Source organism: Pseudorasbora parva, chromosome 2 (assembly GCF_024679245.1).
Source record: "Pseudorasbora parva isolate DD20220531a chromosome 2, ASM2467924v1, whole genome shotgun sequence".
Classification (NCBI taxonomy): Eukaryota; Metazoa; Chordata; class Actinopteri; order Cypriniformes; family Gobionidae; genus Pseudorasbora; species Pseudorasbora parva.
In genome coordinates, this window is record NC_090173.1 from 45869376 (window position 1) to 45894661 (window position 25286).

General features: G+C 36.9%; 2 protein-coding genes across 2 annotated transcripts in view; one reads left to right on the forward strand and one right to left on the reverse strand.

Annotated features, from left to right (window-relative positions):
- prkar1b (protein kinase, cAMP-dependent, regulatory, type I, beta) overlaps nt 1–329 on the reverse strand; it is a 73920-nt gene extending 73591 nt beyond the window's left edge. The window contains exon 1 of the mRNA XM_067421921.1: nt 225–329. The gene's annotated coding sequence lies outside the window, so the exon portion shown is untranslated. The remainder of the gene's footprint in view (nt 1–224) is intronic.
- A 711-nt stretch (nt 330–1040) lies between these two features.
- dnaaf5 (dynein axonemal assembly factor 5) lies at nt 1041–25179 on the forward strand. The gene is made up of 13 exons (XM_067421887.1): nt 1041–1651; nt 2423–2607; nt 2799–2923; nt 3839–3957; nt 5335–5567; nt 7184–7414; nt 14558–14701; nt 16730–16898; nt 18627–18774; nt 20118–20268; nt 20934–21090; nt 22506–22697; nt 24839–25179. The coding sequence occupies exons 1-13, from the start codon at nt 1120–1122 to the stop codon at nt 24961–24963; spliced, it is 2511 nt and encodes an 836-aa protein (XP_067277988.1). The 5' UTR covers nt 1041–1119; the 3' UTR covers nt 24964–25179.
- The last annotated feature ends 107 nt before the right edge of the window (nt 25180–25286 follow it).

Below are 25286 nucleotides of genomic sequence, written 5' to 3' on the forward strand. Positions count from 1 at the left end.
CAGTCGTGCGTGAAAAACGAACCGTCGGTGTGTTGGCGGAGCGTTCGAGCATCACTCTGTGATCACCTGTTTACGTTTTAATCACAGCTTATTCGCTTCAAAATACAAACCTTTGCGGTGTATAAATGGTTTTAGTCATGTATTATCTTGAAAACCGCATCTGCCGTTATATTAAGCTGAAAACAGTCGCGTGTGTCACAGTATTTGACGTTAATTTGGCTTACCGTTATGAGGCGGAGATGCAGGGCTCGCGCTCTGGGATGTTGCTTGTTTGGTCCTGCTGCTCGCGAACGCTATGACGTCAATCCGTCTCCCGATTGGACACTGCCACTGATACAGGCATTAATAAAATACATCATTAAGAAAGGGGGGGGGGGAAGTATATATATATATATATATATATATATATATATATATATATATATATATATATATATATATATATATATATATATATATATATATATATATATATATATATATACACATATGTATAACTGTTATGTAGATAGTAACGGGGTGCGATTACTTTAGTTTAATTAATTTATTTATTTACAATTATCCCATGTTTCAGCCAGCGTCATTGTGGATCTGTGCGTCATCCAGAATTACCTTTTACTGTCTATGAGAATTACAAGTGTTTTTTTGTTTTGTTTTTTTTTGCAGATCACACAGACCTAACCTCTACAAACGGGAAGGTTTATGTCAAATGTATTTATTCAGAGATGACTGCGCATGTATATTTGTTTCCCCAACGAGCAACTATGGAAACAGTCAACATAAAACATGTACGATTTTATAATAAGCAGAATTTACTTACATTATTTATGATCAAAGGTTGGTGCTGTGTATTGTCAAATACATAACTTAATGAGAAAATATATCTATATATGCCACCATCTCGTTACAAACAATTGTGTGTCTTATAATTATCTGTATATTTTTTTCTTGTGGAAAATATTATTCTGACCATAGTAAAAAAAAAAGAAAGTACAATAAAGTACTTGAATTGTTTTGAATGTGCATCTACCGTAAAGTCATCTTAGCTGTCGCAATCTACAGTCGTAGTGGCAACAACCGCCATGACAACCACCAACAACAACAACACGTGAAGGAGCAATGGCGACCGCCAGTGATAACCGGGCAGCAGTGGATATTTTAAAATCTCTGGCTCGCCATTTAAACTGTTTAAATGAGGATAACAAAAACGCAAGAAGACGAGCTCTAGACGCGGTGAAAAAAGAAACAATCGAGCAGCGGTTGTCCAGCGGTGCGCTGCAGGAGCTTTTCGACGGTTTGCTGAAGGTGCTGCTGAAATGTCTGTCAGATCCCGCGGAGGCATGCAGAGACTCTACTATTCAGATCATCACAGAGTTTATCAGATCTGTCCCCAAACCAGAAGACTCTCTGCCCTACCTCATCCCCGCCCTGGCGCAGAGGCTCGGGGGGAAGGAGTTTCTGGAGCCGGCGGAGGAGCTCAGGCTGGCTCTGGTGGAGATGCTGTCTCTGCTGGTTGAGGTGTGCGGCAGACAACTGGCCCCCTACGTAGATGACATGATGAAGATCCTGCAGAGAACCATCACAGATCCCTTCCCTGAAGTCAAGAAAGAAAGCTGTAAATGCACCATCAGTTTTGCACAGTGTGTTCCTGGTAAGTGTGGCCCTCAAGCTGTTGAAGTGCTTCAAAAGACATTTAAAATACAATATATTATGCATAAATAGTCTTTCACATGTCATTTTTATCATTAAAGTCGAGTAGTATGTATGTTTGGTATGGATTCATTATAGATTAAACTGGCCTTAGGTACATGTATATTGTTGGTTGTCATGGTAAAACGGCCAAACTGATGCCTTGTATGTCTATACAGTGTAACACAACACATCTAAACCCCGTTTACCACTTAACTCCTGTATAATGAATCTAAACATACAGACATATTACTTGATCTTACTGATATGCATATGCACTTTATCTCAGGATGGCCCGATCCTGAAGATCGACCTTCCTGCGAAGTTCAGCTCCAAACATCATCAAGCACAAATTAACCAACTCATTAAAGGGATAGTTCACCCATAAATGAAAATTCTGTCATTATTTACTTGCCCTCATGTCATTTCAAACCTGTAAGGCTTTCGTTCATCTTCAGAACACAAATGAAGATGTTTTTGATGAAATTAACATCTTCTGTTCCTTTACTGACAGCTAGGCAACCTCCACTTTAACACTTCAAACAGTTCATAAAGAGTTCATAAAACTAATCCATATCAATTGAGCAGTTTAGTCTAAATATTCTGTAGATACACACAATCCCTTATATGATGAAACCAATTTAATTTAGTCTTTTAATCACATATAACAAGACAATCATAAACACAGTGGAGATAGTAATGTGCAAGTGTCTGTCTATCTGTCTTTGCCCAGATAATTTTCACCTACAGGCTGAGAGTCTTCTGAAGCCTCTGTTGCAGACAATTTCTCACCAGCATTCCCAAGTGAGAGTTTCGGCCACTCAGGCCACTGGCGCGGTCATCCGGACCAGTGCAGGCAAAAATGTAGATGACGTTTTGTCCCACTTGGCTCAGAGATTATTTGACGACTCGCCAAGGGTGAGCTGGCAGCATTTAGGCTTGTTCTTGAAAATGTTCTTGATTGATGCGTTATTTAACAAATGCCTTGTCTTTGATATCTCTCCAAGAAATTCTTCTGCTAAATATGAAATATAATTCCTATTTTACAAGCCACATAGGTGTTATGCATTCCACAAGGGAATGATTTATTGTTGTGCTAAACGCTTCAGGTGAGGACGGCCGTTACAGTGGTCCTGGGTGATTGGCTTCTCCACCTGCCGGACAGATATTCCTACTTCCACAAGCTCATCCCACTGCTTTTGAGCAGTCTCAGTGATGAGATCCCAGAAATCAGGTGAAAACATATACAGTGAAATAAGTATTGTCATGAGAACTAGTAAAAATAAGTTATCCAATCACATCCACAGCAGAGGCAAAGTCATGTGAGTTTTTTCGTATTGTTGTTCCGTATCGAGGGATTTATTCGGTAAATGTGTTTCCATCGTAGTTTATATATGTCTTCTTGGCAGATAAAAAATATATGCACATTTTTGTATTTATGCACATCTTGGCGTTTCTATCCAGCATTTTTTTTTTCCCAAAATGCGCTCAAAAATAGGTGGATGGGAACATAGACTACTGTTCAAAAGTTTGGGGTTGGTAAGACTTTGTCTTGCTAGTTTACACATTTAATAGATTTTAAATCATTTCAGTGCTAGAAGAGGCAGAGGAGAATTTAATTTTGTATTCGCATGCTGTTTTCTAAGCGCACGGCCGCACACACCCAAAAGATGCGAGTTCCAGATAACACACAAGCTCCAAATTGATTCCTCTTTCGCATCTCCATACACAGGGCTCTACACTAACATTTTTCTTGAGGACAATCACTGTCATAGTTAGTAAGCATGATGACATCATCCATAGCAGCTAGGTCAACCCTGCCCTTACACTTAGCTTAAGACTTCTCTCTATTCCTTAGTAAAAGTTGTTCTCGGAAGCTTTGTGAATAGGTTTTAAGAGAAACAATTTACTGTTTACAGTATGAACGTTTAGTGCTATTTAGGAGAACTCTTAGTGGTAAGATAAAATGTTTTGTGAATACAATCCATTATATGATCCGAACTGTGAGTTTTGTGATCCGTTGATCCTCTACTTTGAACAGTGGTGTATTTATCTTCTTATTTATTTTTTACTTATTTCTTCTTGTTCTTTCCTGTAAAAAATATATATAATTTTTTTCTTCTTCTAATTTTTAAATGAACTTATCCAGGTCTCTTGCTGAGGACTTATGGAAACAAGTAGGATCTCAATGGGAAAAGGAAAATGAGGATGATCTGAAGGATAAGATGGACTTTCTGCTGCCTGCACCTGCCCTTTACACATCTGGAGGTGAAACTGACTAATAACAGACTGACCTTCTTTTATACACTGCCTGGCCAAAAAAAAAAATTCAATGCTTAAGAGTCAATGATTGGATCATTATTGCAGTGATTATGTTTCTAACATGTTATATGTTTGGCAACAGTTCTTCTAACCCTGATTGATGGAGTGTGTAGCTTTTCATTTCTTAAACAACCACGTAGGAAGACACATCATGACCATATTCCAGGATGACAATGTCAAGATTCATCAGGCATGAAGAATCATTTTCACTAGAATCAACGCCTCTGAATCCAGACCTTAAATTCATTGAAAGTCTTTGGGATGTGCTGGAGGAGACTTTACAGAGTTCTGGACTCTTGCATTGTCAATAAAAGCTCTTGACCAGAAGTTGATGGGCATTTTGATGGAAATAAATTCTGTAATGTCATTTAAATTAAGAGGTGCATACATTTTTTTGTCAAGCTCTCATACTTACAATCAACATCAGTTTGGAATATGGTCATGATGTGTTTTGGAATATGGTCACGTTCCTACGTGGTTGTTTAAGAAATGAAAAGCTTCACACTCCATCAATCAGGGTTAAAAGAACTGTTGCCAAACATATAACATGCTAGAAACATTATAATCACTGCAATAATGATCCAATCATTGACTCTTAAGTATTTGGCTATTTAAGTCCATTAGACATGAAAACTCCAGATGAATTCCTCAAATATCATTTGACAGACTTTGATGCTCAGTTATCTTGTCCTAGAATAAGGCCCCATCTAGTTGAAAGTGAACCTGAATGTGAAAGTATTGCTAGCCAGATGTTTGCTTTTTTTAAATCAATAATCAGCACAAATTTATATTTATCATTTTATGTACACAACCATTGAAAAGTTTGGGATGGATAAGATTTATAATATTTTTAAAAATTAACATTAATTTAGCAAGAACAATTGACAAAAGTTTTCAAAAGATTTTCTATTAAGCAAAGAGACTTTCTATTTATCAAAGGATCATGAGAAAGCAATGTATCACAGTTTCTACAAAAATATGAAGCAGCAAACTTTTTAATTTTTACATTTTAAACTTTAGGTTAAACTGTTTTACATTTTAAAGCTTATGTCTTGTGTCTTTTGCAGCATCTCTGCATGACCACAGCTCTTAAAAATAACTTTAAAAATGTGGCTCTAAACGGTTTTTATCAGCAAAAACATGCTCTGTGTGAGCCAGCCCTTACTGTTTTTTTTTGTTTTTTTATCAAATGAATACGTTGTTGAGCATAAGAGATTTCTTTAAAAAAAAAATTCTTAGCATGTTTAAAACAAATCAAAGGTACCAGCTGTGTTTGTGGAACACTGAAATATAAAACAATGCTTTCCCTTTTATTTTGGACAGGAGAGCGTCCCGGGCTGGGCTGCAGGGAGCTGGTGGTGAGGAATCTGTCTAAACTGCTTCCTGCGGTGGGCCGGGATATTGGTGACTGGTTAGTGCAGACCCGAGTGAAGACGTCCCAACTGCTGCGGGTTCTGTTGCTGCATGCTGAGGATCACTGTACACAACACCTGCAGTCACTGCTCACAGTACTGTACCATGCCTGTGCTGACCCTGAGTCTGATGTCAGAACACAGGTAAAAGGACAACCAATCAAGATCTTTTAAAATTTTTGATTTAATGTAAAAATCTATCTATCTATCTGTATATCTATTTTTATGTCTGATAAACAGATCAACAGACAGACAGACAGACATATCAACAGATAGGCAGATCAACAGACAGGCAGATAGATCAACAGACAGACAGATACATCAACAGACAGACAGGCAGATAGATCAACATACAGGCAGGTAGATTAACAGAAAGACAGGCAGATAAATCAACAGAAAGGCAGACAGATAGAACAACAGACAGACAGATAGATCAACAGACAGGCAGATCAACAGACAGACAGATAGATCAACAGACAGGCAGATCAACAGACAGACAGATAGATCAACAGACAGGCAGATCAACAGACAGACAGATAGATCAACAGACAGGCAGATCAACAGACAGACAGATAGATCAACAGACAGACAGATAGATCAACAGATAGATCAACAGACAGGCAGATAGATCAACAGAGGCAGATAGATCAACAGACAGACAGATAGAACAACAGAGAGGCAGATAGATCAACAGACAGACAGATAGATCAACAGAGAGGCAGATAGATCAACAGACAGACAGATAGATCAACAGAAAGGCAGACAGATCAACAGACAGTCAGATCAACAGACAGGCAGATAGATCAACAGACAGGCAGATCAACAGACAGACAGATAGATCAACAGACAGGCAGATCAACAGACAGACAGATAGATCAACAGACAGACAGATAGATCAACAGATAGATCAACAGACAGACAGATAGATCAACAGAGAGGCAGATAGATCAACAGACAGATAGATCAACAGAAAGGCAGACAGATCAACAGACGGTCAGATCAACAGAGAGGCAGATAGATCAACAGACAGACAGATAGATCAACAGAGAGGCAGATAGATCAACAGACAGACAGATAGATCAACAGAGAGTCAGATAGATCAACAGACAGACAGATAGATCAACAGAAAGGCAGACAGATTAACAGACAGTCAGATCAACAGACAGGCAGATAGATCAACAGACAGATAGATCAACAGAGAGGCAGATAGATCAACAGACAGAAAGATAGATTAACAGAGAGGCAGATAGATCAACAGACAGACCAACCGACAGACAGACAGATCAACAGAGAGGCAGATAGATCAACAGACAGACAGATAGATCAACAGAGAGGCAGATAGATCAACAGACAGACCAAATGACAGACAGACAGATCAACAGACAGGCAGATATATCAACAGACAGTCAGATCAACAGACAGGCAGATAGATCAACAGACAGGCAGATAGATCAAATGACAGCCAGATAGAGCAACAGACAGATAGATCAACAGACAGACATATAAATCAAACGACAGGCAGATAGATAGATCTACAGGCAGATAGATCTACAGACAGACAGGCAGATAGATCAACACACAGATAGATCAACAGACAGATATTCATTCGTCTGTTTGTCCAGTTTTATTTCATTATTACACTACTTTAAGCAAAGACATAAAGTATTTTAGTATATTGTTTAAACATTGATATTGAATTTATATTATTTTCATTTTATGAAATGTGTATGAGTATAGCTTAATTTCTCTCTCTTTGACAGTGTTTGGAGTCAGCAAAGCTCTTGGGAGCATTTGTCAGTCCGGAGGTCTACCTAAAGTTGCTGTTACCTCACGTTGAAGACTCTGCTTCCTGCTCGTCTGCTGCTCCCTGGGCTCCTCTCATGGTTCTGGGGGCTGTATTAAGAGGCAGTTCAAGGGAGGTGCTACGACCCCACCTGTTAAATATTGGAAACATGCTCGCGCACCCTGAAGTCTGTCAGGGGTCCCAACAGGTTAGAGTCAATTACATTTCTGCCTTCTACCTGCACTTGATTGCTTAGTATCCATTGCAAAGTTATGTTCACACAGTGACTTGCACAGCAAAGCAACCAGAATTTATTTATTGTCAATCAAAGTTGACAATTGTAGATGTTTTACTGGGAATTCATCACAATTGTTGCACAGTTATGCAGCCAACCAATAACATTAGAGCATTAAACAGGAGAAATGACCACTACTAACAGTACTGCCACTTAGTGGTGTCCAGCAAACATCTTTGTGGCAGTGTTGTTGTTTTTTTGTTTGTTTTTTACAAAATCATGTCACACAACGGTTTATAACTCTTATTAGCTTGTTTTATTTTAGACATAAGTGTTTCAAATGTAGTTTTTCTAAAGAATGTCTTTTATTACATATTTCCAGTCCCCCCACACACACACATATGCATCTTGCAGATGTGTTACAACATATCTCTGTCAGACTGAGTGGAAAAATCCCACCCAGACCCAAGAGTCTGGCCCTGGTTTCCTCTCAACCCACATTCGGCTTGCTTTGATATCTAAAATAACGCTCTATTTTTTGAGTTTACTCTTTTCGGTGCCAAGTCACCACCCCTGAGAGGGCTTTGCAGAAATTCCCTCTTTAGTGTAATTAAAAGCACTAAAATAAAATGACTAAGTTTGCCCTGACCCCCCCTGTGTCCACCATAATATGGCATACTTTGGTCCAGCTGTCTATGTTTCATCTCAGAATTTTTCCCAGAAGTTTTCCTTCGGTAAAACCAATGTGGCCTCAACAGCATTGGCTGAGAGATGGTGACCCGCAGTAAAGACATGGTTCATCACAGATGTTGTAGGACCTCTGACTGTCCCGTAGAGAGGATTGAGACGAAAAGAGGAAGGCGAGTGCATTTTTTTGTCAGATTTAGGAAGGAAATGGCAAATGATCCTGTTTTTAATGCCACAGTAACTAATAAAATGACTGCCTAGAAATCCAGAGGGAGAGAGAGAATGAAAATTAGTCTGACTTTGAATGCGTATTAACAAAAATACAGTAGCTCTGTTCTGAATTCTAGTGAGCTGCCAAACTAGACAGCATTTTAAGGCTTCATAACATAATTATGATGCCTTTTAAGAAGCATCAATTAGGCTAATCTAATGCAGAACTGGATGCATCCTTCATGGTGAATGCAATCCCAGAAAGTATTGTAATAAACTCATCAAAGATGACATAAAAATGTTGACTATAAGACAAAAAAGTTTGGAATCACTCGGATTTATTTATTTATTTATTTATTTATTTTCAATAAGGGGGGGTAAGTGTTATTTTAAAGCCGCACTTGGCTACTTTTGCTCTCGGGGTCCCCCTACAGTTTGGAAAAAATAATGTCCTCAACTACTGTCGTAAGAGCTGTCATCCTACAACAGGGGATGCCATCGCGCGTGCATTTGTTGACATGACAACCCTGATAGCCCTGAACTAGTGATGCGTGGGTCGTCTCATAACCCGCGGACCCCGTAAGTCTATTTAATGGAATCACAGGTGCGCGGCGGGTTGTAAAAATATATACAGTGGTGCGGTGCGGGCCAAATAACTTCATAAAAGCGTCCCGCGGGTTGGTGCAGCACTAACAGTTCCCCTGAACACTGCAAGAGGAGTAAGAGTTCTTCTGGCGTCGTGTGTGAAATGTCTTCAACCCAGGTAACGTTACAGTCAGTGGCATGTTTCAGCAGGTCATATGAATATAATTTCATGGGTTTTATTTTTTTCAAACGCCAAATAATCACGATACTCACGTTTACAAGCCAGCGTCATTATAGTAGTGTATTGGTTACCGTTTTACAGAATCTATATGATACTTCAGTTCAATGTTTGAGTGGTAGCTCACCGTAACAAGCAGGACAGCATCGGTCGGGCACGACTCCTTCAGCTCACGCCGACGAGCAAACGCTGGTCACATGTTGATCCTCGTCCTGCCTTTAATCACATCACTTTTTCGTTTCCTCTTATTGCTTTCCTCCAACAAAACCTTTTCTTTCTTATTTTTCTGTGCTGCTTCGGACATGACTTTATAATCCGACGAACAAAGTTGGGCTCGCACGTCCGAATTTAAGGAAGTGTGGGTGTTGGTGGAAGTGACGTATATGCCGTAAAGCAGTCGAATTTTGTAGTTCTTTTTGTTCTCGGGTTACTACCCGAAACCCGAAGTTTAAAAGTACGATTAAAAACGATACAGACCCCATCAGGCTATGGCAGACGTGTCATTCAACCTATTGTAAGTCGATTTATCATCACAAGAGTCTTAAAAAATATATTATGAAGGTTGAAAAGTTACCTAGTGCTGCTTTAATAGTTTTAGAAAAAGGCCTCGGGCCGAGTGGAATAACAAACTTGTAGCCAATCAGCAGACAAGGGGCGTGTCTACTAATGATGGTGAGAAGAGAGGGCTCGGTGCACATCATTATTCAAAATAACCCATTCATTTCCACACTGTATGGAACATCTAAATCTCATCTAAGTCTGTTTAAAGTGTCAGATCACAAAATGTGTCCGACAAGTAAGATACTATACTCCTAATATATGTTTGTTTCCTCTTTTCATGATCTATATAACCCTTATTCGGTCATAACTGTAATATGTCGTCAGTTGGACTGTCGTGCTCGTGTTCTATCGAGTTGTTCATGAGAACGGTTTGTGTTTTTGTGATCGCTATAACTCTAATCTTGTCATAATTGTAATATGTCGTTAGCTGGACTGTCGGCTCGTGTTCTATCGAGCTGTTCATGAGAACGGTTTGTGTTTTTGTGATCGCTATAACTCTAATCTTGTCATAACTGTAATATGTCGTTAGCTAGACCGTCGGCTCGTGTTCTATCGAGTTGTTCATGAGAACAGTTTGTGTTTTTGTGATCGCTATAACTCTAATCTTGTCATAACTGTAATATGTCGTTAGCTGGACTGTCGTGCTCGTGTTCTATCGAGTTGTTCATGAGAACGGTTTGTGTTTTTGTGATCGCTATAACTAATCTTGTCATAACTGTAATATGTCGTCAGCTGGACTGTCGTGCTCGTGTTCTATCGAGTTGTTCATGAGAACGGTTTGTGTTTTTGTGATCGCTGTAACTCTAATCTTGTCATAACTGTAATATGTCGTTAGCTGGACCGTCGGCTCGTGTTCTATCGAGTTGTTCATGAGAACGGTTTGTGTTTTTGTGATAGAAGGGGGGACTTTTTCATTGAATATTCATCCTGGATTAGTAACACGCAGATTCTGTCATAGCCGTTGCCTGGGTTACGTATGTGTGGGGCGGAGCTATCAAAATAGGGGCGAGACCGTTTTGGGTGTTGGGGAGTGTTTGTTTTGTTGATTTGAAATATTAACAGCGGTTACCAGAAAGCACTTACCCCACCTTTAATACTTTTATTCAGCAAGGATGCATTTAATTGATTAAAGTGACAGTAAGGACATTTATAATGTCACAAAATATTTCAAATAAATGCTGTTCTTTTAAAAAAATCTATGTTTCCATAAAAATATTAAGCAGAACAAATGTTTTACAGAGCATCACAGGAATACATTTCATATTAAAAAAAATTAAAATAGAAAACCGCTTATACATTGTAATAATATTGCATAATATTAATGTTTTTACTGTATTTTTTAATCTAATAAATGCAGCCTTGGTGAGCATAATTTATGGAGACTTTTTCAAAAACAAAAAAAATCGTACAGACTCCAATATTTTGACCGGTAGTGTAAAATGACATCTAATTCAGTGCTGAAAAGAGTTCATTAAAGGTAGTTTATTCTAATTAAAAATGACCTTTCACACTTTTTTTTTCCATCTTTTTTCAATCTTTGACAAATTACACTTCCTTAGCTTATCAATGTGCTAAAGTCAGAAACCAATTGTGAGGATGCCATAAGGGCTCAAATCAGTTCAGTGTTGATTCAGTTCAGTTCAGTAACTGAGTAAAGTTCATTCATTTTGATATGAGTTCATTTCAGTTATAAACAGCTCTACAGAAGCCAACAGTGTCACCATTTAGCTCATCGAATCAGTTCAATGTCGATTCAGTTCAATAACATTGATGATGTTGCACATTTTGTTAATTATCAAAAACAAGTTCTTAAGTGCCTTCAAATCAATAATATTATGGAATATAAAAGGTTTATTAGTAAATCCAAGTCGTTCATAAGATCTTTGTTCCTCCTCAGAACACAAATGAAGAAAATCCGATGGCTCAGAAAGGCCTCCATTGGCAGCAATGACATCTCTTTCAATACCCATAAAAGGCCCTAAAGACATTGTTAAAGTGCCCATCTCACTGCAGTTGTTCTAATAACAATTATTTAATGAAGCTACGAGAATGTTTTTTTTGGCGCACAAACTAATCTAAATAACGACTTTATTCAACAAGTCCTCGTCTTCCGTCTGGAAGTTGGTTTTGGGTGAACTATCCCTTTAAATACTAAAGTAACACTGCTCAGTTTCAGCAAACGTGTTTGTTTACTGGACATGATGTCACAACTGGGGAGTTTTGAGTGAATTTTAGAGCATGCTACAATAAATATTGCTTCAAACTCTTATTTCGAAAGAGCAAGACGAATCCTGTTTTTCAGGACACGAGCCACAGTCTGTGGAGTAGCAGTGAAACCCACTGTTGAGTGAACAGAGGCAGATGCTCTGATCTTTCCTGTACACTGCAGCTTTGAAGTCAGCGTGCTCTTTGATGTAGTTGTTGTCAGGACACTTTCGACTGTCTGTTTTCCAAAATCATCATAAAAAAGTACAGTGTAGGAACAAGGCAAGGAAATAATACGCCTGCAGTCCTCTTTTGAGGATGTGTTAGATGTTGTGGGCCTTTAACAGAAGATTTGCGCTTGGGTAATATGTTATGAACTGGTTTTGCGATGCCTGTAGGACATGGAAAACAGAAGCACCAGTTTTCTCTGTGTTTTGTTTTCGGTGTTGCTATGGGACTACAAGCGGGAATGTAAATCTCAGCTGTCTAAACCGATTTCAGATCTATATAAGTGAATATACATATTATGCATACCTGCCTGCTCACGTCATAGCTGACAGCTGTGGCCTGCTCACCTCTGTCCTGAAAAGAGTCGAGCTGGAGACAGGGTGGGACGAGACATGCTTCTGCTGAGGGGCCGTTGTGGAGACAGGGCCATATTTATGGACAGGAAAAGCCAGACGGCTATGAATGGCAAAAAGTGCTGGATAGGACGATCGGTTTAAAACAGTTGTCAGACCTGTCACTGATCACTCCTCTGACAGCCCTAGGCGTGAACTAAAGAACATGCTTCTGTTTCACGAGTGTTAGTTTGAACTGGAAACCTGCCCGTGAAGTGACATCTTTAAATAAAGTCTATTATTACATTACATAATGGAAAAAGTAGATTAACTTGATCCATGATAGGTTTATCTGCAAATACATAAATTATAAAGCTCATAAATTTGATATATATCAAAACTCCACACCATCAACCTTATAAAAAAAATTTTTTTTGTTTAATTTTTTTAAACTTGTGCCAGTACCTGTGCATAACCATGTCTACTTATAATATTTTATTTACTTTATTTACATGTGCATAACTATATATGCCACCTGCCATTTTTTGTATTTGTGTGTTTATACCTGTGCATTTTACCCTTCCTACCTCATAATATTTTCTTTTTTCTTTTTACATAACCCTACCTCTTTTTTTTACCTTTGCATAACCCAAATATATATTTTTATTAATGTATTCATGTATTAATTTTTGTACATAACCCTTTCTACCTCATATATTATTATAAATAATATAATTTTAAATAAAATACAATTATTTATTTTTTTGCCTGTGCATAACCCTTTCTATTTAATATTTTATTTATTTATTTAACCGTCTGCCGTCTTCCATTTTATTTATTTTATTTTACTTGTGCATAACTATATATGCCCTGCCATTTTTGATTTATTTATTTTGATTTATTTATTTATTTATTCACACCTGTACATTTAACCCTTTCTAAATCATAATATTTTATTTTTTATTTTTACATAGCCCTACCTCTTTTTTTTACCTGTGCATAGCCCTTAATATTATTTATTAATATATTTATTTATTTATTTCTGTACATAACCCTTTCTACCTCATATATTATTATAAACAATATAATTGTAAATACAATTTAAATTTTTACCCGTGCATAACCCTTTCTATTTATATATTGAATTTATTTATTTAACCCTGTCTGCCATTTTATTCATTTATTTTTACAACCCTTTTTCTACCTCATAATATTTTATCTTTGCAGAACCCTACTTAATTTTTTTTATTTACATGTGCATAACTCTTTCTACCTCATTTTTTTACTGTACATACATCTGTTTAGTTAATTTTTTTGTATTTAATCATATTTTATTTTATTTACTTCCTCGTTATTTTATTTTATTGTATTTTCTTTCGCATACATAAGTTCAGTACATGCATAAATCATATCCTTGTCCTGAACATAAGTAAAAAGAGAAAGCCTTGATTCGTTGTAGTTCTTTTGAGTTTTGCCATCTAAAATTAGTAGTAAAACTGTCCCCCCCAACACACACACACACACACACACACACACACACACACACACACACACACACACACACACACACACACACACACACTTCCTGTAGGCCAGTGAAAACACCTGCAGGTTAATCATCCTGCCCTGTTAATGACAGTACTGCTGATTGGAGGAAACAGTGTCATGATCCTCTTGTTGCTGTGATTGTGACACTTTGTCTAGACATGTGATCACTGCACGGAAAGAGAAACAACAGGGTTTTGAGGGTGGATAAAAATGTAGGGGGGTAGGAAAATAACCAAGACTGATGGAAAGAAAAGCTCATTGTGTTATTTGGACTGCTTTTTGAGGTCAGAGAGTTTAGATGTGTTTTAGTGTCCTTTATTGGCATGACAAAAATGGTTCATTTGTAAAAGTAGTACAAAATATGTCAAATGAACAACAAATTAAATTAAATTAAATATCCCAGAGGAAAATTAAACTGCAAGCCAAAAAAATAAAAATAAATGACATAATACACATTAAACAAAAGTAATGAAAAGTGCATACATAAAATGTTTTGCATGTTTCTCTTTTTTTGTCTCTCAGGCGCTGTATCTGGATCATTTGTTGGTGTGTGTCGATGCTGTGCTGTGTGTGTGTCAGGTGGACTGTGGTGTCATCAGTCTGCAGCTGCTGAAGGTTCTGGTGTCAGTTCAGAGTCTCGCCTCAGAGCAGCAACAGCACAGCAAGGTAAAACCCACACGTACGGCATTTTCCATAGACAAATTCAGCTTTAAACATTAGACATGACCAGGGCCACACGGAATCTGTGGAATTTTTTTGTGATTTCTGCGCAATTTTTTTTGAAAAATCTGCGGAATGGTTTTAAATGTGTTAAAAAGATCTAAAAATACTGGAACTGAAAGCGTTACAAATAAAATACTAAATATTCACTTCTTAACTTTTATTTAAGATTTACAATACAAATCCCGATATATTTTTTTTTAAAACAAAGCTTGATCCATCTTATTGCAGGCTACATCCACTAAAAGATGGGGGAAATATTGATTTATCAGTTGTATTGTAGACAATTCATTAAATAAAAAATTTCATATAATTTTATTTTAGACATTTTAAAATATCACTCTCACAAAAAAAAAAAAAAAGGACTCTGGCAGAAATCATGTTCATGGATGCTAGGGCTGAGTGTTGAGGAGCTGAGAAAAGCCGCTGGAGCGATTGTTACGCAAACACATGGACCGCGAGCAGCAGGACTTTTATTATGACGGGACAGGACACAGTCACTGGCGCCATTTCCACTTTTCAGGTCATGAGTATGAGGTTATGCAGCTCTGTTTATCATATTAGATACATTTAAAATGCGTGCTTAAAATGATGTTATGACGTTACTCTGTGCATTCGCTCAGCTGCTGCTGTGACACTTGTTCACACTGCTAAAGTAAAGCGTTTCTGCCAAATAAAACCAGAAACTGAGGGTGACGCAATTGACTCCCTCAGACGCCCCAGCTGCTTGGTTAAAATAGCAATTTTCTCACGATTTACAAATAGTTGGAAACAATTGGGATATGGTAAGAACTCAACTGAAAAAAATATATGGCAAAACACTGGCCTAGAGGTTTTTGGATATTTTACTGCAAAAATACTACATGCACCTTTAAACGCACAATATATACGATTTTTGTAATAAAATTATTAAAAACCACTTGCACAGTGTGATATATTTCATGCAGTTGAATTATTCAATTTTAAATTATGGATCGTCCCTTGTCCTTGTCCCCTGTAAATGATGTAATATCCACAGTTTTACTCTCCTTCATAGCATCAAGCTTCACCTTTGTTATTATTTTGAATATGTGACCTCTAGCAGCGAACACGTACAGATTGTGCCTTTAAAAACATGAACTGTGATTCATCAGTCACTTTATGTGTGACTATGGGTAACTATTTTAGTTCACAGTAGTAGATGGATGGACAGTAGATTAAAGGGGGGGTGAAACACTCAGTTTCAGTCAATCTCATGTCAATCTTGAGTACCTATAGAGTAGTATTGCATCCTTCATATCTCCGAAAAGTCTTTAGTTTTATTATATTTATAAAAGAAATATAGGCTATACAGAGTCTTTCCGGAAAAAAAACGAGCGCCTGGAGGAGTATCGAGTGGGCGGAGCTAAAGAACGACGAGCGCGCAAAGTGGTGACGTCCTCAAGCGTGGAGAAACCCATGGCTATCGATCTCAGCTAATAGATATATGATCCAGAATCATTCGGAGGCTGAAATAAATTGAACAGGAGAAACGGCAACATCAGGACGTCCGTCTCTGTGGTATGTACTGTATTTAGGCGCCTGTCAATATTTGTGTGTCTTTACTCGCAGTTTATGAGGACATGATTCGGTTTATGGACTATTGTATGCGACTAAACCTGCACCTGAGAGAGTGCTTATGGGCGTGCATTTCCTCTCTCGCTCTAGTCACGCGCGCACGCACCCTACCAGAAGAAGAGCCCGTACCGCCCATACAAGGACCTTCCGCTCTTATCAACGTCAAGCCGACCCACACTCTAAAAAAACTCTCAGAAACTTGTGAGAAACCGGAAGGAGTATTTTTAACACAGAAATACTCCATCAAACATCCAACATTAGTTTTTGAAACTTTGTCTATGTTAAGTCTTTAACAGTGTAAAAAGCTCAGTATGCATGAAACAGCATTTCACCCCCCCCCCCTTTAAATAAGTGAAGATTATTCTCTGTCTTTCTCAGGCAGAAGAATCATTGAGGAGTTTGTGTGAGGCGCAGGGTCTCAGTGGAGCATGTGAGTTGTACCGACAGCACATGGCAGATCTGCTGCATTGGCTATCTGACTCGCATCACACCTGGACTAGTTACTCCGTTCAGAAAACACAGCTGGAGATCATCGCCATGCAGTCAGGTGAGTGTGTGTTTCATTCGCAGCTGGGGAACATATTCTGTTTAGACACACGCAGTACTGAACTCATTCAGTGCTTCAAACTTTCCTCAGTGAGCAGTCACATTCTATACTTAATTATTCACTACTTGATTATAATTTGTTATAAAAGTATGCAAGCTTCGGGACATACTACTTCGCCATCTTTAACGGACTCTGTCGCTTAGTTACGTGCATCCCTGCCCTGTAAGGCATCGTCAGATTCGGAAATAGTTAACAATCCGGGTATCTTTGGAATACTCTTTTCAACATACTACGATTTGGGACATACTAATTCTATTTTTGAATACTATTTAGTATGGATAGTTTGCGAATTGGGACGCAGGGTGTGTATATATACCTCTTATTGTTGATTAGCTGAGTACTCTCCACCTGTGTCAATTATCCGATCATGCTCCTCCCGAACCTTGTTTAGTAAAAACATAATTTGTTGGTAAAACATAAACATTTAAATGACTTTAAACTGTGTAATAATAACTTGTTTTCATGACAGATTTATTCAAACATAAATTAAGTAATGATGACTTACTGTTTAAGTAAAAATATAATATGTAATACAATGCATATACACTGCAGGTCAAAAAAAAATGTCATCAGAGGTTTTTAGAAGAAGTCTCTCATGCTCACTAAAGCTGCAAAAACAGCAATATTGTGAAATATAATTAAAAAGCAAAATAACTTTTCTATTTGAATATATTTTTTAAAAATTGTTCAAATGTTTATGTTAAAATGTTTTAAAATGTATTTCTGTGATGTAAAACATCATTACTCCAGTCTTCAGCGTCACATGATCCTTCAGAAATCATTCTGATATGAGTTGATGCTTAAAAAACAAATGTTGAAAATGTATATATGTGTTCTTTTACGTTTTAATTATATTTCACAATATTACTGTATTTTACTGTATATTACTTCTTATTTTTGCAGCTTTGGTGAGCATAAAGGACTTAAAAAACATTAAAAAAAACATTAAAAATCTTACAGATCAAAAACTTTTAAATGGCAGTGTATTTAGCAAAATGCTCTTATGAGTTTATGGACATTTGAATTGCTTTCTTGAGGAAAATGTAGTGTTAAGTGACATTGTATAGCCTACAAGTTGATTTATCGACATCTTTCCCTGCTTGAAACACTGATTCATTTTGGTAAGTTGTGATGTATATTTCAACGTACCCTCTGGTGTTCACCAATGTCTATTTTTTGCTGTAACTAGTAGTAAAGAGGAGATGATATGATTGGTTCACGAGCGCCTGATCCGAGCTGCCGCTTGAACTGAGGCGGCTACAGTGATTTCTCATGGTGTATTAAAGGGCACCAAAACGGCATTTATTGTGTGAATTTTGTAATTAAATTGACATCATTTTAAAGTTGAGACTTTTCTTCATTGTAAAAGTAACAAAGCACAAAGCCTTTTGTGATTATTTGATGGCAGGCACGCTACAAATGTTTAGTGAAGTTTTGTTCATGCATCAACAGAAAAGATTTTAGATTTAAGAAACCATATCATTACCAATTTAAATCGAGAAATTAATATGGTAAATCTCATTTGCTGCTTAAGAAACATTTATTATTATTATTATCAATGTTGACAACAGTTGTGCTTCTTTGTTGTATCGTAGTATTGAAAAGATACAAAAATAATAATATCAGTATTTTCTTCTTTCGTCTTATCATCTGTATGTTTTCTTTTAGGTCCAGTGGTGGGCGAGTTTCTTCCAACCCTCTTGCCTCTGTTAAAGAGTTGCGTTGAACCCAGTCGAGAACCTGAGATGAGACTTCACATCTTCACCATGCTGTCCAAACTCCTGCTGGACGCCAGCAACACACTGGACTCCCAGGGGTTAGTTTATGTCACATCTGATCACACAAACACAGGTCTTTCTTAATGCGGTTATTGTGTATTCTGCATCATAAGAGATTATGATAATGTTCTTGATAAAATATTCAAACTATCATACCCAATAGCTTTGAAACATGAGAGGCAACAGTAATGGTTAACTACTACACAGCTGAGCTCTTGCTATTGCCCACCACTGCTTAGGCTTAAACATGCATCATTACAATAATTTATGCATTTTAAAAAGATCTTAGAATGGAGATCTTTTGTGATGCCTGATAAGGATCTAAATGCTATGTATTTCAAAGACATCCCTTCATAATTACACCAATATAGAAACGCATCAGGATAGTCCCCTTCAGATATGTAGCAAAATCCCCTCTTTTCATGTGGCGTTGAGCTCAAATTCCTTTGTTGCATGTGGGTCTATGATTTGCAAAGTGAAATAAGAGAGTGAAAGGAAAGACAACACACACACACATCTGAATGAAGACATATCTGAGACTTCTATTGTTTTTAAATAAAGATAATTATTATATTTTGCCACATTCATGAATCATTTTTTGCCATTAATTAAGTTTGCATTCAAAGTAGCACAAAATTGGAATGTCACATAAAACATTTGAGAATAAAGCAGAAATTTGTTCAAGAGAACAAAATAGTTACTTCCTTGGAAATTGGTACAAAATATCTTGCTGCAAAACTGACACTTTTTTTCCTACAACATAAGTGACTCAGAGCATGCGGATAAAATGCAATAAATGCTGTCACGTTTATCTTGCGTCCGGATGCTGGTTTTTGGGGACGCAATCATGTAAGGCGCCTCTGGGAGGGAATTAAACTAAATCATTTTGATGACAGACTTTGGCTCATGCATTTCAGAGTGATCAGACCAACGTTTGAGATGCTGTGCAATTAAACTGATCTGCTGCAGTTTTACGAGCAAACGCGAAGGTTTTGCTTTCGAAAGAAAATAGAAGTTTTGTGAGCGAACGCAAAGGTTTTGCTAGCAAATGCGACATTTTTGCGAGCGAATGAATCGTTCAATTAAGTTTCCAAGCGAATGCAAAGTTTCTCATGGGAAAATAAACTTTTGCTAGTGAACGCAATGTTTCACAGGGGAACGCAAAAGTTTTGCAAACAAACGCAAAGCCATTTTTGTAACTGATTTTGGAACTTTTTTATGGAAACATAGTTACTCAAAAATGTAAATGTAAAATATAAATACACTGAAAATAATGTCAATAACCCAACTGATTTATTGTCATTTAAAACATTTTTATTTATTTATTTTTTACTCTATGTCTGTCATCAGTTTGCCTGTATAATGTGTTTTCCCTCTCTAGGAAGTTGAGTGAATACATGGAGATGGTCCTGCAGGATTTGTTGTTGCCTAATCTGGTATGGTGTTCGGGACGATCTGCGGCGGCTGTTAGGACCGCTGCTCTCAGCTGCCTGTTAGCTGTCCTACACGGGGCGGCTTTTCCAGCAGAGCGGGTAATAATATACCAACATCAACTCTGTCATTACAGCAGAGCCATTCAACTTTAAGACTGTATGAAACCGCATTTTGATTTTAAGTTCTGTAATGTGACATATTCAAAGTAAAATTAAAATTACTTTCAAAATTAAACAAGTAAAATTAGATACTATAATATTATTTAAAACAATATATATATTTTTAAATGCAATTAATTAAATGATCATTTTGCAGGTGGAGGGAATTATATTTTGATTGAGATTATTAATTGGATTAATTGTGCATAATGAGATTTAGTATTCTGCAAATGTTTTTGAAAGAAGTCTCGTTTGCTGCTTTTTTTAATCAAAATTTAGTTAACATTAATATTGTGAAATACTCCATTTTAAAATAGAGTTTGCTTTTTAATATATTCTAAAATGTAATTTATTTCTGTAATGGCAGATCTGAATTTTCAGCATCATTATTCGTCTTCAGAAATCATTGTAATATGATGATTTACTGCTCAAGACACATTTATGATTATTATCAGTGTTGAAAACAGTTCATTTTTTTGGTGAAACCATGATACCTTTGTTCAGGATTCTTTGATGAATAGAAAGTGCAAGTGAACATCATTTATTTAAACGGTATATGTTTGATTTTGTGTGAGTTATGTTGGTGTGTAATAAATGTGTTTCAGGTTGTGTCGGTGGAGGAGACCCTCAGTACTCAGCTGATCTCTGCGCTGGAGGAAGACTCTAAACTCGCTCGTCTTCTGGCCTGTAGATCTCTTCACTCACTGCTGAAACTCACAACACAACAGCTCAGCACTGACTCGCTAAACAAGATCTATCCAGGTATACTTACCTCATACATACTGTAAAACAATCAAAGAGAGCTGCATATTTACTATGACAGATAAAAATGAGGCTGTGAAGGATATAATTGCAGTTTATTAAATATCTGGATTGTTCAGTTTATCCAGCATTGAAAAGGCATTTTTCCACCATATGGGTTGTGTAGATTAGATGTCAAACTGTAGCTGTCAAAGCCAAAGGTCACATGCTGAATGGATTGAACTTCTATTGCTTACAGCCGTATTTTCATGCATCAAATGAAATTGGTCTGTATTTTTATTTGACTGTTTAAATGGTGAAATAACACCGTTTTTCTTCTTGTTCAAAAAATATTGAAAATGATCAATTGAAACCCATCTAACAAGGTTAAATAGTATAAATGGAATATGTTAATGTTCTTTGCACATATTTTTAAGACATTTAATATACAATAGTACTTCAGTATTCAGTAGTGTTCAAAAAAGATTTTATTTTATTGTATTATTTTATACCGTCTTTTGAAACATTTATTTTAATATATAATAAATAATCGTTCTTTCTTTCTTTGTTATAAGACTATCCAGGTTAAAAAAGCATCTATGACTGTGAGTCTTACACACATTTTCCAGACATTTATTTTAATATATATATATATAATAGTAGACAGCGCCTTTAAAAAGTCAGTTAAGCTATTTTTTAATTTAATTAATTAATTAATTTTATTTAATTTTTCAGTCTTTTACAATAGTTCTTGTCTGTTTCTGTTATATGACTATCTCTGTTAAATAAAGCATATCTATAACTATGAATCTTGCACAAATTTTCCAGACATTTATAAATACGCGTTCCATAAAAAGTCAGTTATTTATTTTATATATATATATATATATGTGTGTGTGTGATTTTTTTTATTTTCATATAATATATAATTTTTCTAGTTTAGTTTAATTTTTGTTTAGTTTGGAAAATGGATATCAGATTTTATAAGGCTATCCTTGTTAAAGGGATAGTTCACCCAAAAATGAAAATTCTGTCATTATTTACTCACCCTTAAGTTGTTCCAAACCTGTATGAGTTTGTTTCTTCTGCTGAACATAAAAGAAGATATTTGGAAGAATGGAAGATATTTTATATTTAGTCTGAGAGCTTTCTCTTCCTCCATTGAATGATTGTACGGTATACTGTCCATGTCCAGAAAGGTAATAAAAACATCATCAAAGTAGTCCATCTAGTGAATCTCTTGAAGCAATGAAAATACATTTTGGTGTTTTTATTACCTTTCTGAAAAGGGACAGTATAGTGTGCATACACTTTCATTGGAGGAACAGAATTGCTCTGACTCTCTAAATTGTTATTTCACACTTTAATGATTTTTTAGATGCCTCTGTGAGGTTGTAATTTAAGTGCTTTCAGGAGTGTGTCTGTTTATGTTTCAGAGCTGCTGAAGCGTGTGGATGACAGCAGTGAAGACGTCCGTCTCGAAGCGCTGAAGTCTCTGAGCACATGGTTCTCATCTCTAGGGAAAAACTATGACGTTCACTCGTGCCGCCCACACCTGGAGTTCCTGTTCCAGCAGCTGCTGCTCTACATGGACGACCCCGACACCAAAGTCCAGGATTCAGTCCTCGGTAAGGGCACACGGATACAAACGGCAGCGATTCTTCATTTCTGCTGTTATCATCTGATGTTTTGACTTAAATTGTGACTGATGACAGTTATATTGGTGTCGAAACTGTTGTGGTGTAAGATAAATCTCTTCCTGCTGCATAAGGAAGTGATTCAGGCCTGTGTTAATGGTGTTGCGCTCATCTACGGTCCACTTCACTGATCTCCCTGTTCTTCACTTCAAAGAACCTCATTAATCCTGCATTTTTACACTCTATCCATCACACGCTCCTCTGCTACTGGCCTGCCTCCAGCAGGGTCATGGGCTGTCAACACCTTCCCATAATCCTATGCCAATGTGTCCTAGTGCACACACACATGGCGTACAGAAACAATTCATAGCCCCTAATTAAGCTTTGAACCTACAAAGGATGTTGAAAACGTAACATATAGTAAGTAGGGCATAATTTCCATCCTGCTGATGTCGCAAAATAAGCCCTGACAGTGTGATCCTGAATGCATTTGTTTTATACAAAAGGGGTTTATTTAATGATAACATTTGGCATCATGCAAACAGCACCACAGACCTGGTGGAAAACACCGTCTGATCTTGATTTCCTCTTCTTGTCTTTCTTTATTTTACATTCTGCTCTTAAACGCATCTTGTATTTCAAAGACACCCAAGATGAGATTAATGTCCATTATAACACCAGACTTGCCATATCCCATAATCCCTCTTTCCATTTGTTAAGCTTATAATAACAGCACTCTCACACTGCGCTTGAGTTACTGAGGAAATTCACCCATTTCTTCACACAAAGAAAACTTTGTTTTCTGGTGCATTTACAAACGTATAAAGCGGCGGATAAAAGTAAATCCCCCGACCAAACAAATCAGGATAAAACCAAATCCCCACAACAAAGACATGACTGCTGAAAGAACACAAATGAGCTTTATGGGCCTAAATCGTGAGCTGAAAAACTTTGAAAGATTTTTTTTTTTAAGGTAAAACAAATGCGTAATCACACTGCAAAATAATGACATTTATCATAATGAATGGAGTATGCATGCAACAATAGACCAGACAATTATAATCACTATTTCATTATGAACCTGCCATTATTATAAACTACAAAAAGTATTAATTTACCGTACTCTAGTTAGAAAACATACATGCGTTTTGGGTCTTTAAGACTTTTTGAAAGATATTAATACGTTTTGCAGCAATTGTGCTTTTAATTGATTAAAAGTGACAGTAACAACATTTTTCAGGTTACATATTTTTTTATATAAATGCTTTTCTAATTTTCTATTCATCAAATAATCATTAAAAAAAAAAAAAAACATCACGGTTTTCACAAAAAAATATAAAGCAGCACAATTGTTAATTCACCCTTCGCAAAGACCCCCCCAGTCCTCCAAGCCTGCCACAACAGTGGCAGAAAAATGACACCGCAGCCTGAAACAGCTGTTGTAACGTTAACGTTAGTGGCGAAGGCGAACCAAAAACGGAAACCCATCTTCTGTCACTACAGCAATGACAGGTGTGTTGTTTTTCACGCTTTGTAAATAAGTACATAAATACCAAATATGATAAACCATATAAATTACTGTACCAGTAAGCTAGACTTGTATGATAAGTCAGACATGAAGTTTGTGTAGAGCAATGTCTGAAATGACAGATGAGGATTTCGGGCAGGTCCATCCCTTTATGACCACCATGTACCCATCCTCTGATGGCTACTTCCAGCAGGATAATGCACCATGTCACAAAGCTCGAATCATTTCAAATTGGTTTCTTGAACATGACGATGAGTTCACTGTACTAAAATGGCCCCCACAGTCACCAGATCTCAACCCAATAGAGCATCTTTGCGATGTGGTGGAACGGGAGCTTCGTGCCCTGGATGTGCATCCCACAAATCTCCATCAACTGCAAGATGCTATTCTATCAATATGGGCCAACATTTCTAAAAAATGCTTTCAGTACTTTGTTGAATCAATGCCACATAGTCGTAGTAGTGGTATGGTGTATTTGCTTTGGCAATACAATGTACAATTTGTCATGCCAATAAAGCTCATTTGAATTTGACAGAGAGAAAGCGAGAGAGAGAAACATAACATAACCTCTACAAATGTGTACAATTCTTTTTTCCTGTCACAGAGGTTCTGAAAGTAGCCAGTGCAGTGGACGGAGGTCTCTTACAGCAGCAAACAGAGGCGGTGAGAGAGAAACAGCGCAGCCCTGAGTACTGTGATAAACTCCTCCAGCACATCCACTCACTATAACAGACATCTGCCACTCAATACTGTTTCTTTACTCTGTTTATTGCAGATGTAAACAGCCAAATTCACAACATTTGTGAATGGATAACCTGTTTTTTAGCTTCAGATCTGTTCACAGAAATTTGTTTTCTTTTAAGCAATTGTTTGAAATGTGCCTTTCTATTTGACATTGACATCTTTATTGATTTATTAAATAAACTTGTTTATTAAACTTGTTTTATTTCATATTTGTGTTTGCAGATGTGTTGAGTACGTATTCTGGTTAAACCTAAACCACATTAGGTCTAAACGTACAAATTTGTTTGTAGAGCTAGCAGGTCAAAAAC

What these genes read in the sequence shown, in the direction of transcription:
- dnaaf5 (XM_067421887.1), top strand. Translation starts at nt 1,120, where the DNA reads ATGGCGACCGCCAGTGATAACCGGGCAGCAGTGGATATTTTAAAATCT. An exon ending in GATGAGATCCCAGAAATCAG is followed by an intron (nt 2,924 to 3,838) that starts GTGAAAACATAT and finishes GAACTTATCCAG; the next exon opens with GTCTCTTGCTGAGGACTTAT. An exon ending in GCTAAACAAGATCTATCCAG is followed by an intron (nt 21,091 to 22,505) that starts GTATACTTACCT and finishes TTTATGTTTCAG; the next exon opens with AGCTGCTGAAGCGTGTGGAT.